General features: G+C 48.4%; 1 protein-coding gene across 3 annotated transcripts in view; it reads right to left on the bottom strand.

Annotated features, from left to right (window-relative positions):
- The window catches only part of LOC140398252 (transmembrane protein 87A-like), a 139,808-nt gene that overhangs the window by 79,952 nt on the left and 44,726 nt on the right, over window positions 1-15,130 (bottom strand). For all 3 annotated transcript variants that reach the window (XM_072486696.1, XM_072486701.1, XM_072486710.1), the window contains one exon: window positions 3,891-3,968. In XM_072486696.1, the coding sequence (XP_072342797.1) occupies window positions 3,891-3,968 (78 nt within the window). The remainder of the gene's footprint in view (window positions 1-3,890; window positions 3,969-15,130) is intronic.

Below are 15,130 nucleotides of genomic sequence, written 5' to 3'. Positions count from 1 at the left end.
CATTAAATAAGACTACGTTGATGAAAATGTTGTGCACTCCACAGAAGGATGAAACACTTGGGCGTTCTTGTTACACGCTTGTTTAGCTACTTTGGAGGGTAAAAATGGTACTATTACAAGTGGATCCAAAAGGTCATTAACTGTGAAAAATTGATGTGCATCCAGCTTAATTAGCAATTAGCCCTTTATGCTGCTGAGGAATTACGGCGGGTTTCTCCGTCCTGCCTCACCAGATTTCTGGTGCGGCACGGCTCCAGATTCTCCGTTTCGCCGGCTGGTCAATAGGGTTTCCCGTTGTGGGGCAGCACCATGCTGTCGGAAACCCCCAGGCTGCCGGCAAAACAGAGAATCGGCAGAGAATTCAGCCCCATATATTTGATCTTTTTGGCTTTCGGTTTAACTTTAGTTCAACAGAAGACGGCAGCTATGTCCCAACAAACATGGAAATCAATACCATTTGTAAAGCCTGTTAAAAGCAGGACAACTAAAACACAACGTGGGAAATTTATCCAACACAAATGTGACTAGCAAAACACAACATGGGACCATTTAGCCAACATTTTGTGACTGTAGGTCCTGTGATAAAACTACCAAGTCAAATAATCAGCGAACCACGAAGAGGAATGAACAAAATCTGTGAGACTGAAAGCTTGGAGACAGATGGTGATTGAGAAAAAGACTGCAAAAAATATGAAAGTGATTCCGCATTACATTCACAGATTCAGCAGTAGCTCAAAACTGTTTTGTCCTTTGACTTTCAGCACTCACATTCAATTTTACAGTATTCTTACAAGACAAAGAACACAAATTGGAAGTGCCCCACATCAGCCACCACTAGCCTGGACATGATCAAGATTCATTCCTGGAGTTGCACGAGTTTTTCCAATGCCCAAGCGCCAGGCCTGCCAGATGCATACTCCTTGATCCCAATCTCAGCAGAAGAATATTACAGTAGATTGAATGTGGTTTAAAACACCTCATTTGTTTTGCCTTTGAACTCCATACTTTAAGGATTTTTAGAGAATCCCAGGAAGAGTCAAGTGAGCTCAAGTGAGGCTTTATCAAAACTGGAAAAGAGGAGATAAATTAGGAAATGGTACTTAATTGAATCGCGTTTTCAAACTCAGCAGGGTGCAAGAAGTTCCACAGGCTTGAGGTCCTGTGAGGAAATCAATCATTTTTGCTTGTGATTTTGAGAGTTAGTACCTGGTTGGGGGGGGGGGGGGGGGGGGGGGGGGGGAAAGAGAGCAGGCGAGATGGATGACCTCTGGTTGACTGGATTGGATTGGTTTATTGTCACGTGTACTGAGGTACAGTGAAAAGTATTTTTCTGCGAGCAGCTCAACAGATCATTAAGTACATGTGAAGAAAAGTGAATAAAAGAAAATACTTAATAGGGCAACACAAGGTATACAATGTAACTACATAAGCACCGGCATCGGATGAAGCATACAGGGTGGAGTGTTAATGAGGTCAGTCCATAAGAGGGTCATTTAAGAGTCTGGTAACAGTGGGGAAGAAGCTGTTTTTGAGTCATTTCGTGCGTGTTCTCAGACTTCTGTATCTTCTGCCCGATGGAAGAAGTTGGAAAAGTGAGTAAGCCGGGTGGGAGGGGTCTTTGATTATGCTGCCCGCTTTCCCCAGGCAGCGGGAGGTGTAGATGGAGTCAATGGATGGGAGGCAGGTCCGTGTGATGGACTGGGCGGTGTTCACGAGTCTCTGAAGTTTCTTGCGGTCCTGGGCCAAGCTGTTGCCATAACAGGCTGTGATGCAGCCAGATAGGTTGCTTTCTATGGTGCATCTGTAGAAGTTGGTAAAGGTTAATGTGGACATGCCGCATTTCCTTAGTTTCCTGAGGAAGTATAGGCGCTGTTGTGCTTTCTTGGTGGTAGCGTCGACATGGGTGGACCAGGACAGATTTTTGGAGATGTGCACCCCATGGAATTTGAAACTGCTAGCCATCTCCACCTCGGCCCGGTTGATGCTGACAGGGATGTTTACAGTACTTTGCTTCCTGAAGTCAATGACCAGAGATTGTAACACTAAAGGAACAGAATAGCTTGCATACATTAGACCCTGCTTAAGAACAGGGGTGGAATGCTGTTGGAAAATTTGAAAAGGTCACAGATCAGTTCAAGGGACAAAGAGTGATCAACAGCCTGTGGGGAACAGACGAAGAGGAGAGTCAGTCCCATGCAGCTGAAGCATTGCTATTAGTTTTGTTCTGATGGGAGGGGGGTGGGGGGCTAGGACACAGAATAGCCCCAGGAGCTGTTGGTAACTCTGTACTGCAAAGAGGTGAAGCTCAGGGGGACAGAGCAGCAGCATTTGCTTGGCGCAGTTGAGACTTGGAGCTCAGGGAACCCAGAAGCAATTGTTAGCAGCAGTGTGGCTAAGAAACTGGGACATTGCTCGAGTGTAGACACTGAACTGTCACCTGGCCAACATTGGCTGGGGTTGCAGGGGAACCCGGTCTCAGTAGATTAGTTCAGCTGAGAAGGCTGGACCTGTAACTAGATTTGAGAGAAATTTGGAATAGTGTGTATTTTCCATTAAGATTGTATCTGTGGAACTTGGGTAAAGTATAGCTGCTGTCCGCTGGGGATCAGACTAGCTCTTTGAAGGAGAGGAGCGGAAATCCCTGAGGAGAAAGACAAAATTTCAAAGAATTCCTGCGACTCCACAAACGGACAAGTCCGAAGAACGGCATTGAATTAAGTCTCGTCAATTATGTATTGAAGTAGTTTGCTGGCTTGGGACAGCTTGGTGGCACAGTGGTTTGCACTGCTGCCTCATGGCGCTGAGGACCCGGGTTCGATCCTAGCCCCGGGTCACTGTCCGTGCGGAGTTTGCACATTCTCCCAGTGTCTGCGTGGGTCTCACAACCACAATCCAAAAAGATGTGCAGGGTAGGTGGATTAGTCCCACTAAATTGCCCCTTAATCACAAAAATAAAAAAATGTGGATACTCTCAATTTAGGAAAACAGCCAACTAAAATTTGCATTTAAATTATTTGAAAATGCAAGAGATAGTTGCAGGAATTGGCCATTTGGTGCTTTAAATCTGACCTACCATTCAATGATTTGCTCACTGTTATCTTCCTGTTCTTTTTAAAAATAAATTTAGTGTACCCAATTCATTCTTTTTCCCAATTAAGGGGCAATTTAGTGTGGCCAATCCACCTAACCTGCAAATCTTTTGGGTTGTGGGGCAAAACGCATGCAAACACGGGGAGAATGTGCAAACTCCACACGGACAGTGACCAGAGCCGGGATCAAACTTGGGACCTCAGCGCCGTGAGGCAGCAATGCTAACCACTGAGCCACCGTGCTGCCCTCGTTATCATCCTGGTCTAACCTCATATCCTGCAGTACCCATAAATCTCTGATTTGAATGTACATCACAGATTGCAGGGGTACAGAATTCCAAAGATTCACAATGCTTAAATGAAGAAATCTTCCCTCATGAGCCCTACATAGCCAAACCTTATTCTGAGACTGTGATCCCATGTTCTAGACTCTTCAGCAAGGAGAATATTCAACCAGAATTTATTCAAGCCCTGTAAGAATTTTATATATTTCAAATAGATCATTTATTCTTCTAAATTCTAGGGAATATAGGCCTAGTCTACTAACCTCTCCTCATAGAGCAATCCTCTCTTCCTAGGAATCAAGCTAGTGAACCTTCATTGTACTTCCTCCAAGGCAAATATATCCTCTCTTAGGTTTCCTACCAAAACTACACTTGGTACTCTAGATGTGACCTCATCAAGGCTCTAAATAGGTACTCTAGATGTGACCTCATCAAGGCCCTAAATAATTGTCGTCAAAATATGAGCTTCTCAATGAAACAGCAACCAACTGAAATTCCACAATTCTGTTTCACTCACCTCAAGTGTAGAATGTGAAGGGGGAATTGCTTCGACTGTTGTATTATCTTTACTGTCATCTTGAGTGCTTCTTGGATTCTGAAAACAAAAAGAAAAACAGCTCTTTGTTTATTTTTCATTACTACCGTCTCAATTTCCTCCTCTGGTCTTGAAAATCCTTATCCTAATTTGAAAGACTCCACATTGCCTTGATTCAACCTATTTCTGGTCGAAACCCTTTATTTCTCGCATTCTGACATCCTAGCCCCACCAGTAGCCAAGCCTTAAAAAATATTATATTCTTACTCCTCCCTATCCCAACCGAGACACGTTAATGAACTGGCTGTCCTTTAATGCCGTACCAAAAACTTTGCTCATGGTAATGGTCATTTCCCCAGGTGCTTGGCATCTGCAAAGCCCCTTTCAATTCCCTTGGCAGCTGACAGCATTGGTAAAGGAAGTTGAAGCCAGCAGAGTTTCCCAGATTCAGGCAACAGGTGGCTTACATAACAGGGCAGCATAGTGCACAAGAGGCCAACACTAATGATGAAGAGATATCAGTTCAAATCCCACCACAGCAGATGACACAATTATTTTTTTGAAGAAATATTTTTAATGAAGGCATTTTTCATCTATACAAAAATATAAAAGCCAAACCAACAACAGGTAACAAAGCTACAACCCCGTCACCCCAAGCCCGCCTCCTTTCCCTCCCGAACAAAATACCCCGAACTCTTCTTTCCCCCCTGCTTACGCCTCAATTCACTTTATTTATTTAAAAAAAATATTTTTATTCTCCTTTTTCACATTTTCTCCCAAATTTACACCCGCCAACAATAAACAATAATCAGCAACAAATATGTCAATCCCCATAACAATAACAACGATCCCATCCTCCCACCAACCCCCAAACATTGGCCTCACATGTTTGCATAAACAAATGACCAAAGGAATCAGGGATTACCCATAGTCACCCTGAATACACACAGCCCCCCTCCACCCAACTAATGTTCGATGTTATCCAGTTCTTTAAAGTGCATGAATAATGCCCATGAATTGTAGAACCCCTCCATCCTTCCCCCCAGTTCAAACTTAACCTTCTCAAGAGTCAAGAATTCCAACAGGTAACCCTGTCACACCAGGGTACAGGGTGGAGAGGCTACTCTCCATCCCAACAGGATCCGCCTCCGGGCGATCAACGAGGCAAAGGCAACAATAGGATCCGCACCCGTTTCTAGACCTGGCTGGTCCGACACCCCGAATAAGGCCTCCCAGGGACCAGGATCCAGTTTCACATGCACCACCTTGGAAATTACCCTAAAAACCTCCTTCCAGTAATCCTCTAGCTTTGGACAGGACCAAAACATATGAACGTGGTTAGCAGGGGCATCCCCCCCGCAACATTCACACACATCTACTCCTTCAAAGAATCGGCTCATCCTCGCCCTCGTGAGGTGTGCTCTGTATCCCACCTGCAGCTGTATCAGCCCCAACCTCGCGCATGAGGTGGAGGCATTCACACTCCAGAGCACCTCACACCAGACCCCCTCCTCTATGACCTCTCCCAACTCTTCCTCCCACTTTGCTTTGATCCCTTCCAGTGGTGCCTTATCCTCTTGCAAAATAGCTCCGTACACCGCTGACGCTACCCCCTTCTCCAGTCCCATTGTCGTCAGCACGTCCTCCAGCAATGTGGAGGCCGGTTCCTCCGGGAAGCTCTGTATCTCCTTTCTGGACAAATCTCGAACCTGCATGTATCTAAACATTTCTCCCTACTCCAGCCCATACTTCGCTTCCAGCTCCTTCAATCCTGCAAACTGACCCCTAAAAAACAAATCTTTTAGCGTCTTAATCCCCTTCTCTTCTCATTTCCGGAAATTTCCATCCCACCTCCCTGGCTCAAATCTGTGGTTCCCCCGAATCGGCATTTCCCTTGACCCTGCCCCCAACCCGAAGTGTTGGCGAAACTGCCTCCAGATTTTCAATGAAGGTATTATTACCGGACTCCCTGAGTATTTCCCCGGAGCTATCGGGAGCGGCGCTGTTGCTAGTGCTTTCAGTCCCGACCCCCTGCACAGACTCTCCTCCATTCTGACCCACTAGGAATCAACCCCTCTGACCCAGCTCTGCTCCATCTCCACATTCGCCGCCCAGTAGTAGTACATCAGATTCGGAAGACCCAAACCTCCTGCCTGCCTTCCCCTCTGTAGCAGCAACTTTCTCACTCTGGCCACCTTCCCTCCCCATATGAACGACGTAATCCTTCCCTCAATCTCCCTGAAAAAAGCCTTTAGCTGGAAAATCGGTAGGCACTGAAAAATAAACCGGAATCACGGCAACACATTCATTTCAACCGCCTGTACCCGACCCGCCAGTGACAGAGGGAGACCATCCCACCTTGCCAGATCAGCTTTCACTCCCCCACTCCCGGGCAACCTGCACCCCCAGATACCTAAAGTGAGTCCCTGCCCTACGGAATGGCAGCCCCCCCACCCCTGCCCCCACCCCCGGCCGAGACATCACAAAATACTCACTCTTGTCTAGGTTCAGCTTGTACCCAGAGAAAGACCCAAATACCCGCAGTAGCTCCAATATTCCCCCTATCGACACATTCGGTTAAGGACACCCTATCCTCTATTCCCCCCCAACCCCGCACTATTCCTTTCCATGCTCCCGAACTTCTTAATGCGATAGCCAACGGCTCAATCGCAAGTGCAAACAGCAGGGGGGGGGGAGACATAGGACATCCCTGCCTTGCCCCACGGTGGAGAGAAAAGTATCTCGAGCTGATGTTGTTTGTGCGGACACGCGCCTTCAGCTCCTTATATAGTAGCTTTAACCAGTTCACAAATCTTGGTCCAATCCCAAACCGCTCTAGAACTGCCATCAAGTACCCCCATTCTACCCGGTCAAACGCCTTATCGCCGTCCAATGCCACAACCACGTCTGTTTCCTTCCCTTCCGCCGGTGCCCTAACGACGTTCAAAACCCTCCTAAGGTTTGAAAAAAGCTGCCTCCCTCTCACGAACCCCGTCTAATCCTCACCTATCACCTTCGGGAGGCACTCCTCCAGCCTACCCGCCAGTACCTTCGCCAATACTTTTGCGTCCACATATCAGAAATGATATGGGCCTATACGACCCACACTCCGTCGGATCCTTATCTTTTTTTAGTAACAGTGAAATCGATGCCTGCCCCAAGGTTTGTGGCAACACCCCCTTCCCTATCGCCTCTTCAAACATCCTCATCATCAGGGGTGCCAGCTTATCCTTGAATTTTTTATAATATTCCACTGGAAACCCATCCGGCCCTGCCACCTTCCCTGACTGCATCCCCCCAATCGCATCCTTTATCTCCTGCTCCACCTTTGCTCCTTCTAATGTAGCCCTGTCCCTCCCCCCTAGCCTCGCTTACTCCAACCCATCTAGAAATTCCTGCATCTCACGGTCTCCCCCGGGTGGCTCTGACCTGTACAACCTCTCATAAAACTCCTCAAAAACCTTGTTAATCAGCTCTGGAGCCACCATCAACTTCCCCGCCCTATCCCTCACCTGAAGAATTTCCCTTGCCGCTGCTTCCCTCCGGAGCTGACCTGCTAACATCTGCCTCATCTCCATGCTCAAACTGCACCCCTTGCTCGTCTCAGTTGGCGCACCGCCTTCCTGGTAGACAGTCGTTCGAAGCTCGCCTGTAGTTCCTTCCTATTTTCCAGCTTCGTTGGGTCCCCATCTTCTGCATAACTCCTATCTACCTCCAACATCTCCTCTGTTACCCTCTGCCACTCCAACCTCTCCTCTTTGTCCACCCTGGCCTTAAACAAAATTACCTCACCCCTCACACCGCCTTTAGAGCCTCGCAGACAACTGCCTTCGACACCTCACCCGTACAGTTGTAAACCTACATATTCCTTAATTACCTTTTCAATTTTCTCACAGAACACTTGGTTTCCCAAAAGCCCCACATCCAGTTTCCACCCCGGCCTCTGCGCTACCCCCTTCTCCAGTACCATATCCACCCAAAGCGGAGCATGATCTGACACTGCAATTGCCGAGTATTCCAATCCCTTCACCCCAGCCAACAAAGCCTTCCCCACCACAAAGAAGGCGATCCGTGAGTATACCTTATGGACTGCTGAGAAAAACGAGTACTCCCGTTCCCTTGGGTGCAGGAACCTCCAAGGGTCCACCCCTCCCATTTCCACCATTAGCCCAGCCAGCACCTTCGCACCCCTGATGGTACCAGCGAGCGTGGCCGTGATCTGTCCAACCTTGGCTCCTGCACCAAGTTCCAGCCCCCCCCCCCCCCACACAATCAGTTCGTATGTGTCCAAGTCGGGAATGGCCATAAACACCTTCTTCGCGAATCCCACATCATCCTAATTGGGACCGTATACACTTAACAGCACCACTAACCTCCCCTCCAGTGCCCCTGTCACAATCACATATCTACCCTCCTGATCTGCCACCACCTTCTCCATCTGGAAACGTACCCTTTTGCTGACCAGCACCAATACCCCTCGAGCCCTTCTGTCAAATCCAGAGTGAAACACTTGACTAACCCAGCCCTTTTTAAGTCTCACCTGATCCTTCACCCTCAAGTGAGTCTCCTGCAGCATTGCCACATCGGCTTTCAAACTTTTAAGATGCTCAAGCACCCTTGACCTCTTGACCGGACCTCCTAGCTCTCTCACTTTCCACGTGACTATCCTAACTGGGGGTCTCTCACCTCACCCCCCCACACCCTTCGTATCCACCATCATCATACCACCGGGGCCCTGCCCCATAAGCCTGACCTGCCCCTGTCCATTGTTAACATCGAACCCCCTCCCCCGCTCCCAAGAACCCCTCCTACATTTCCCCTTGAAAAAACATCTCCCAGCATCAATCCCATCCCCCCCTCTCGCTCGCCTCATAGGCCCATTGAAGCCTGCTATCCAGGCTCCAAAGTCCGCAGCCCTCCTCTCACCTCACCTCCGTTCACTAGCTGACGGTGGCTCCCCCCACCAAGATATATCGTCCCCTTCCACCCAGTCCCAGAGAAAGAAAAAACAAAACTAACAATCCAACCCATACAATTCACTAAATAAGATTTAACCGTCACAACACAGAATGGCAATCAACCCAACTATTAACTTGAACTCTGTTACAATGCAAAGAGAAGTAAATTACCATACACATCAGTAAAAACAAAGTTGTAGCATTTATACATTTTCCAGCTGCCCAATCACAGTCCAGTCTCTCTTCCAGCTCCGCCCCTCACGTCTGTCCCAGTCTTTCCGCTCTCTCGAACGTCTCAGCCGCCTCCGCTGTCTCAAAATAAAAGTCTTTGGCGTTATACGTTACCCTCCGTTTCGCCGGCTACACCAAACCAAATCGCACCCCCTTTTTGTACAGTGCCGCCTTCACCTGCCCGAACGCAGCTCGTCTTTTTGCCAACTCCACCGTCAAGTCCTGATAGGTCCGAACTCCAGCACCGTCCCACTGCACCTCGTGCTTCTGCTTCGCCCTGCTTAACACCTTCTCCTTCATGCAGTACTTATGGAAGCAGATAATTACTGCTCTCTGCGGCTCATTCACCTTGGGCTTCGGCCTTAATGACCAATGAGCTTGGTCCAGCTCGTACTGGGAGGAGTTCCCACCCTTCCCCATGAGCTCCGCCAACTTCTGCTGGCCTTGGGCCCTCTGTCCCTTCGGGCAAGCCCACAATTCTCAAGATTGTTCCGTCTCGAGCGGTTCTCCAAGTCCTCGAGCTTTGCTCGGAGTCCTCTGTTGACTTCCACCACTCTCCGCAGCTCGTCCCCCATCGAGGTGAGCTGGTCGCTGTGCTGCGACACGGTTCCTCCACTTCCTTCATCTTCTCGCCCTGCTCTCTCACCTCTACCCTCACCGGGGCGATTGCCTCCTCCACCAATGATCTCAATGCGCCCGCCGTCGCCTTCCTCCAAGCCTCCATATGCCTCGCAAACTGCTTTTCCAGCTCCACCGCCATCACCTCGGTCATCTTTTCCACCGTAAGTAGTGCGGCCCCACCATGCGGTCCAGCATCCGCCATCTTGTCAGCACTTTTGCTGGCCTTCTCATTCAACGGCGAACCCGGGTTTTCTTCCTAGCTGCTTTTCGCATCCTCTAACGACTTATTATTTCTTCTCTCCTTCTTCAATCCGAAAATAACAATAATTATTTTCACAAATTTTGCCCCCAAAATTCCAAAGTCAAGAAACCTCTTCCCCCAGGGACCAGACTTCAAACTCTTCAAAGATCAATTTTCAGTGGGAGCCACCCAGTGTACTCTAGTCCCCCTCTACATCGCGTTCTGGACTCAGGCCTGCCACCTCGATTGCCTCGCCTCGTGTCAAGCTCCGCCCACGCACCCGACCTCTGGGTTGATGCCTCCCGCTCCGGCCGCTGGACACTGATGTGTTAGGCAGGTAGGTTCGATGTGGACTGCACTCAATGCAGGGAAGTTAGAAACAGACGTCTAACACTGGAGAAGATCCAACACTGTTTTATTCAATGATAGAACTGATATACATATTCAGCAGTGGGTCGACATTATACTGAACTGACTGGAGACCTTGTAGTAGCCTGACCAGACTTACTAGCTATCGCATGGTGTTTGCACTTGCTAACACGTGAACTCTGACTGTCTCAGTGCTGGGTCCCGAGAGAGCGGGAAACATAGTGCCATCTGGCTTATTAGTGGTAGTGTCCTGTCTGGTGATTGGCTGCACTGTGTTGTGTGCTTACTGGTCATCCTGTGTGCCAATCACTGCCTGTCTGCATCTCATTATATACATGAGTGGATATTATGACAGACATTCCCGGGGGCTCCTCACCGGCTCCAAACCAGACCGAGCCGACGCCCGTCCCTCAGGCCCCAATGGCCGAAGAAACCCGGGAAGAGAGAACCACGGGGAAACCCCCGAAAAAGTCTGAAAAATCGCAGACCAGCGGGAACCCCTTCCCGACGCAGCCACTCCACTCGCGAGCGTCACTGGAAGTCCCTCAATTCACTTTAAATAAGTCGATAAACGGCTTCTACCTCAGGGTGAACCCCTCTTCCACTCAATGTATGGCGAACTTAACTTTCTCCAGGTGCAGAAATTCTCCCCACCTAAACTCCCGGATCTTCCGACACTGTGAATATTGCCACCTCCAGACTCGGAGCCATCCCTACGCCCAGAATTTCAGACATTACATCTGAAAATCCCTTCCAAAATCCCCTCAACCTTGGACACGCCCAAAACATATTCACATGGTTCGCCAGCCCCCCTGCACGCTGCCCACACCTATCCCCCACCCATGAAAAGAAACAGCTAATCCTTGAGGCTGTCATGTGGGCTCTGTGCACCACCTTAAATTGGATAAGGCTTAACCTCACACGCGACGAGGAAGCATTCACCCTCTGCAGGGCTTCCCTCCACATTCCGGCCCCAACTCCGCCGCCAGCTCTTCTTCCCACTTGCAGCTGACCTCCTCATAGGAGCGCCCTCTCTATCCACCAGCTCTCCATATATATCCACCACTGTCCATTTCCCAATGTCATCCTTAGACAACAACCTGTCTTGCAGCACCCAAGATGGCTGCTCCGAAAAGGACAGCACCTTTTTCCTAACAAAGTACCTTAACCACAGGTACTTGAACCAGTTTCTCTTAGGCAACTGATACATCTCAGCGTCACGGTAGCACTGTGGCTTCACAGCACCAGGGTCCCAGGTTCGATTCCCTGCTGGACCACTGTCTGTGCGGAGTCTGCACGTTCTCCCCATGTCTGTGTGGGTTTCCTCTGGGTGCTCCGGTTTCCTCCCACAGTCCAAAGATGTGCAGGTTACGTGGATTGGCCATGCTAAATTGCCCTTAGTGTCCAAAAAGGTTAGGAGGGGTTATTGGGTTAAGGGGATAGGGTGGAGGTGAGGGCTTAAGTGAGTCGGGCTCCTGCACTGCATGTTCTATGTTTCCAGCAATCTCCTCCAGGTTCCTCCAGCCTGCAAACCTTCCTCCCGCAAACAAGTCCCTGAAGTACTCTATCCCCAACTGCTGCCACCTCCAGAACCTCGTGTCCCGCCTCACCAGCACAAATCTATCACATTGGTTGTCACATATCGGTGCCCACAGAGACATGCCTTCCAAAGTGTTCCAAACCCTCAACGCTGATACCACCACCGGGCTCATGGAGTACCGGACCGGCGAGAAGAGTAGGGGCACCAACAACAGTGCCCTCAAACAGGTCCTCCTACGCAATGCCGCTTCCACCCGCCCAGACAGACTCCTCCTCCACCGCCCTTTTCCGAACCTTTGTTATGTTTGCTGTCCAGTAGAAATTCAGGCTCGGCAAAGCCAGCAACGCCCCCACCCCTTTCCTCCAGAAACACCCTCCTCACCCACGGAGCCTTCTCCGCCCACATGAAACTCAAAATCATCCCATTCACCTTTAAAAAAAAAAAGGACTTAGGAAAAAGGACTGAAATAGGATATAGGATCAGAAACTTGGGTAGCACTGTCATTTTCACTGTCTGTGCACGCCCTGCCAAAAACAAGGGCAACACATCTCACCTCTTGAAGTCCGCCTTCATACCCTCCACCAATCGCGCCAAGTTCAACATATGCAGCTGGGCCCAACTCTATGCCACCTGTCTCCCAGGATAGCGGAAACTCACCCCGAACGGCAACTCCCACCCCCTCCTCTCCTGCCCCCTGGCATTTATCGGGAACTGCTCACTTTTTCCCATATTCAATTTGTATCCTAGCAGTTGACACAATTAATAGATTTGGAATAAGCAGCTTGTGTCTGTAACGGTGATCATGTAACTGCTTAGTTGTCATAAAAACACACCTGCCTTATTTCGGTCCTTAAAGGAAGTAAATCTGCTGTTCCTAGCCATTCAGGCCCATATGTGACACCAGACTCACAACAATTTGGTTCACTTTTAACTGCCCTCTGAAATCCTCTTGCCAGTTAGGGCAATTAGGGATAGACAATAAATGCTGCCTTGTCTGTGTGACCCACATCGCAAAAACAAATTCAAAAAAGGGGAAACCATACACCAATCAATGCAAATCAAACTGAACACACCATTGAATATAGAAATGTCACCATATTTTCATATTTGCATGGCTATTTCAAACAACTGTAAACTTTGAGGACTCATTTGTGTTCTATTTAAATAGGGCAGATGATGCTACACTGATTGGGGAAGGAACAGAGGAATCCACAGCAAGAACCAAATTTTGCTGTGCTGCTATTGGGAGTGTCATGTGTTTTATATTCATCCATGGGGTGAGGGTGTTGCTAACAAGACTAGCATTTATTAACATTGCCTAATTTGGCATGAGGTGGTGGCCTTATTAAACAGCAGTGTTTCTAAGGAGAGAGTTCCACGGTTTTGACCCAGCAACAGTTAAGGAATGGCAATATAATTCCAAGGCAGGTTAATCTGGAGCAGTGTTTTTCAAACTTTTTTCCCCGGGACCCACTTTTACTAAGCGGAACCCATGCTGGCCGACGTTTGTGAGACATTCCAGCTGACGTTCACGACCCACACCGGCGATACACCATTCTTGCTTACTTTTAATACGGCAGATGAGCCTGTTTGGTCCTCACGATCTCTCTTGCTTTGTCATTCAATGTTGCATTTCTGATAAGGACTTCAGCTGATGATTTAAGTTCTTGCTGCATGCTTTGAAATAAATCAAGACGTTTGTCCTTGAACTCTCCATGCTTAGTCTTCAAATGCCTTTGAAGATTTGAGGGTTTTAAACTTCATTTGTCAGTACTTCCCTGCATATAACACACATGGGCTATGCATCCTGATTTGCATTGGCACAATTAAAGCCATACTTCAAGAAATCATCTTTATACTGCTTTTTTCCCTATTTCAGTTTCTTCTTAATTGTTTGGTTTACCAGAGGCCCTGGAGCTCGGGATACAGCTCACACCAGCACTGCTTTGTCCTGCAGTGGACTCTCCTGAGAAGCTCTTTCCAGCAGATTTTTGTTGTGAGATCCTTGCCTGTTTGTATCGCTGGCCCTCTACCTTATTACAAAATGACCTATCTTCAGTTCTTCACAAAATGAAAGCTCCAAAATGAGGAATCTCACCTCTATGATTTTGCACCCAAAGCATTGACACATGATCGTCTCTCTGCCGCTGCCTCTGGCAGAAAGACTCATCGTTCATATTTAAAGGCCGGTTGCGGCCAGCGTTCTTTTATTTACTTTGAAACTTTATTTCTAAGACCGAATTTTTCGAAATTTATGACTTTTTACTGCTAAAAATTAACATTGAACATGTGCATTCTTACATTTACACACAAAAACTTTGTTTTAAATATATTCCCATTTCTTTAGAAATTTAACCAATTATAGAAATAAAGTACAATCTTATTTTTACTTTACAAACAATGACTTTAGGGGAGATGAAGTAACTTGTCAAACACAATATTACACTATTTCTTACTGGCTCCACTGCATTGCACTATCCAAACATCCAAGTAACCTTCTGCTCCATTCTCACCAAAAGCACTTACTTCCTGCTTTCCCGAGAGTGTCGACACAAAGTGATGACTCTGTGGGTTTCTTCCAGTGTTCACATATGACAACCCTATTGACTGGCCTCGTTTAATCAGTATTCCGACAAAGCTGGCCTGGCTTCATCTCATTGTACCCACCCCAGTCACAGACCACTTCCTGACCACTACTTACCGTTGTGTGAGTGCAAACGGATATTGTTCTGGACGTTGAACGCATTGAACAAGTAGCCGCATGTTGATTATGCCGATCGGTGATAGGGGCGAGCCGAACAGCACGCAAAGGACGAGCAATAGAGCGGAGCTCCAAGCTGGGGCCACCACTGTTAGCATCGTGTCCACGTGGACGCCCGTCAGCCCATCAACCCCCGACCCCACCACCACTCTGTGTGCAGTGACCAGCACATATCCCAGCCTCGCACCGCCCGCCCCCTCAAACCCCACAACTAATCGGGTACTGCCCGCGGCCGGCATTCTTAAAAGCCGGTGGCGGCAGTTGGGAACTGCTCCCTGCGATCCCACGACCCTCCTGACACCCACGCGCGACCCAGAGTTTGAAAAACCCTGATCTGGAGGGCAACCTGCGGCTGTTGGCGTTCCAATGCACCTGCTGCCCTTGTTCTCCTAGGTGGTTGGGTTGTGGGTTTAGAAGATACTACAAAAAGCACTTTGGCAAATTGCTACAGTGCTTTTGGTAGATGGAACATGCTGCTACCACAATGAGTAAATGTTTAAA

This window comes from Scyliorhinus torazame, chromosome 2, assembly GCF_047496885.1.
Source record: "Scyliorhinus torazame isolate Kashiwa2021f chromosome 2, sScyTor2.1, whole genome shotgun sequence".
NCBI classification, from domain to species: Eukaryota; Metazoa; Chordata; class Chondrichthyes; order Carcharhiniformes; family Scyliorhinidae; genus Scyliorhinus; species Scyliorhinus torazame.
The sequence above is the reverse complement of the archived record's forward strand: the minus strand, read 5'-3'. Positions and strand labels throughout refer to the sequence as shown.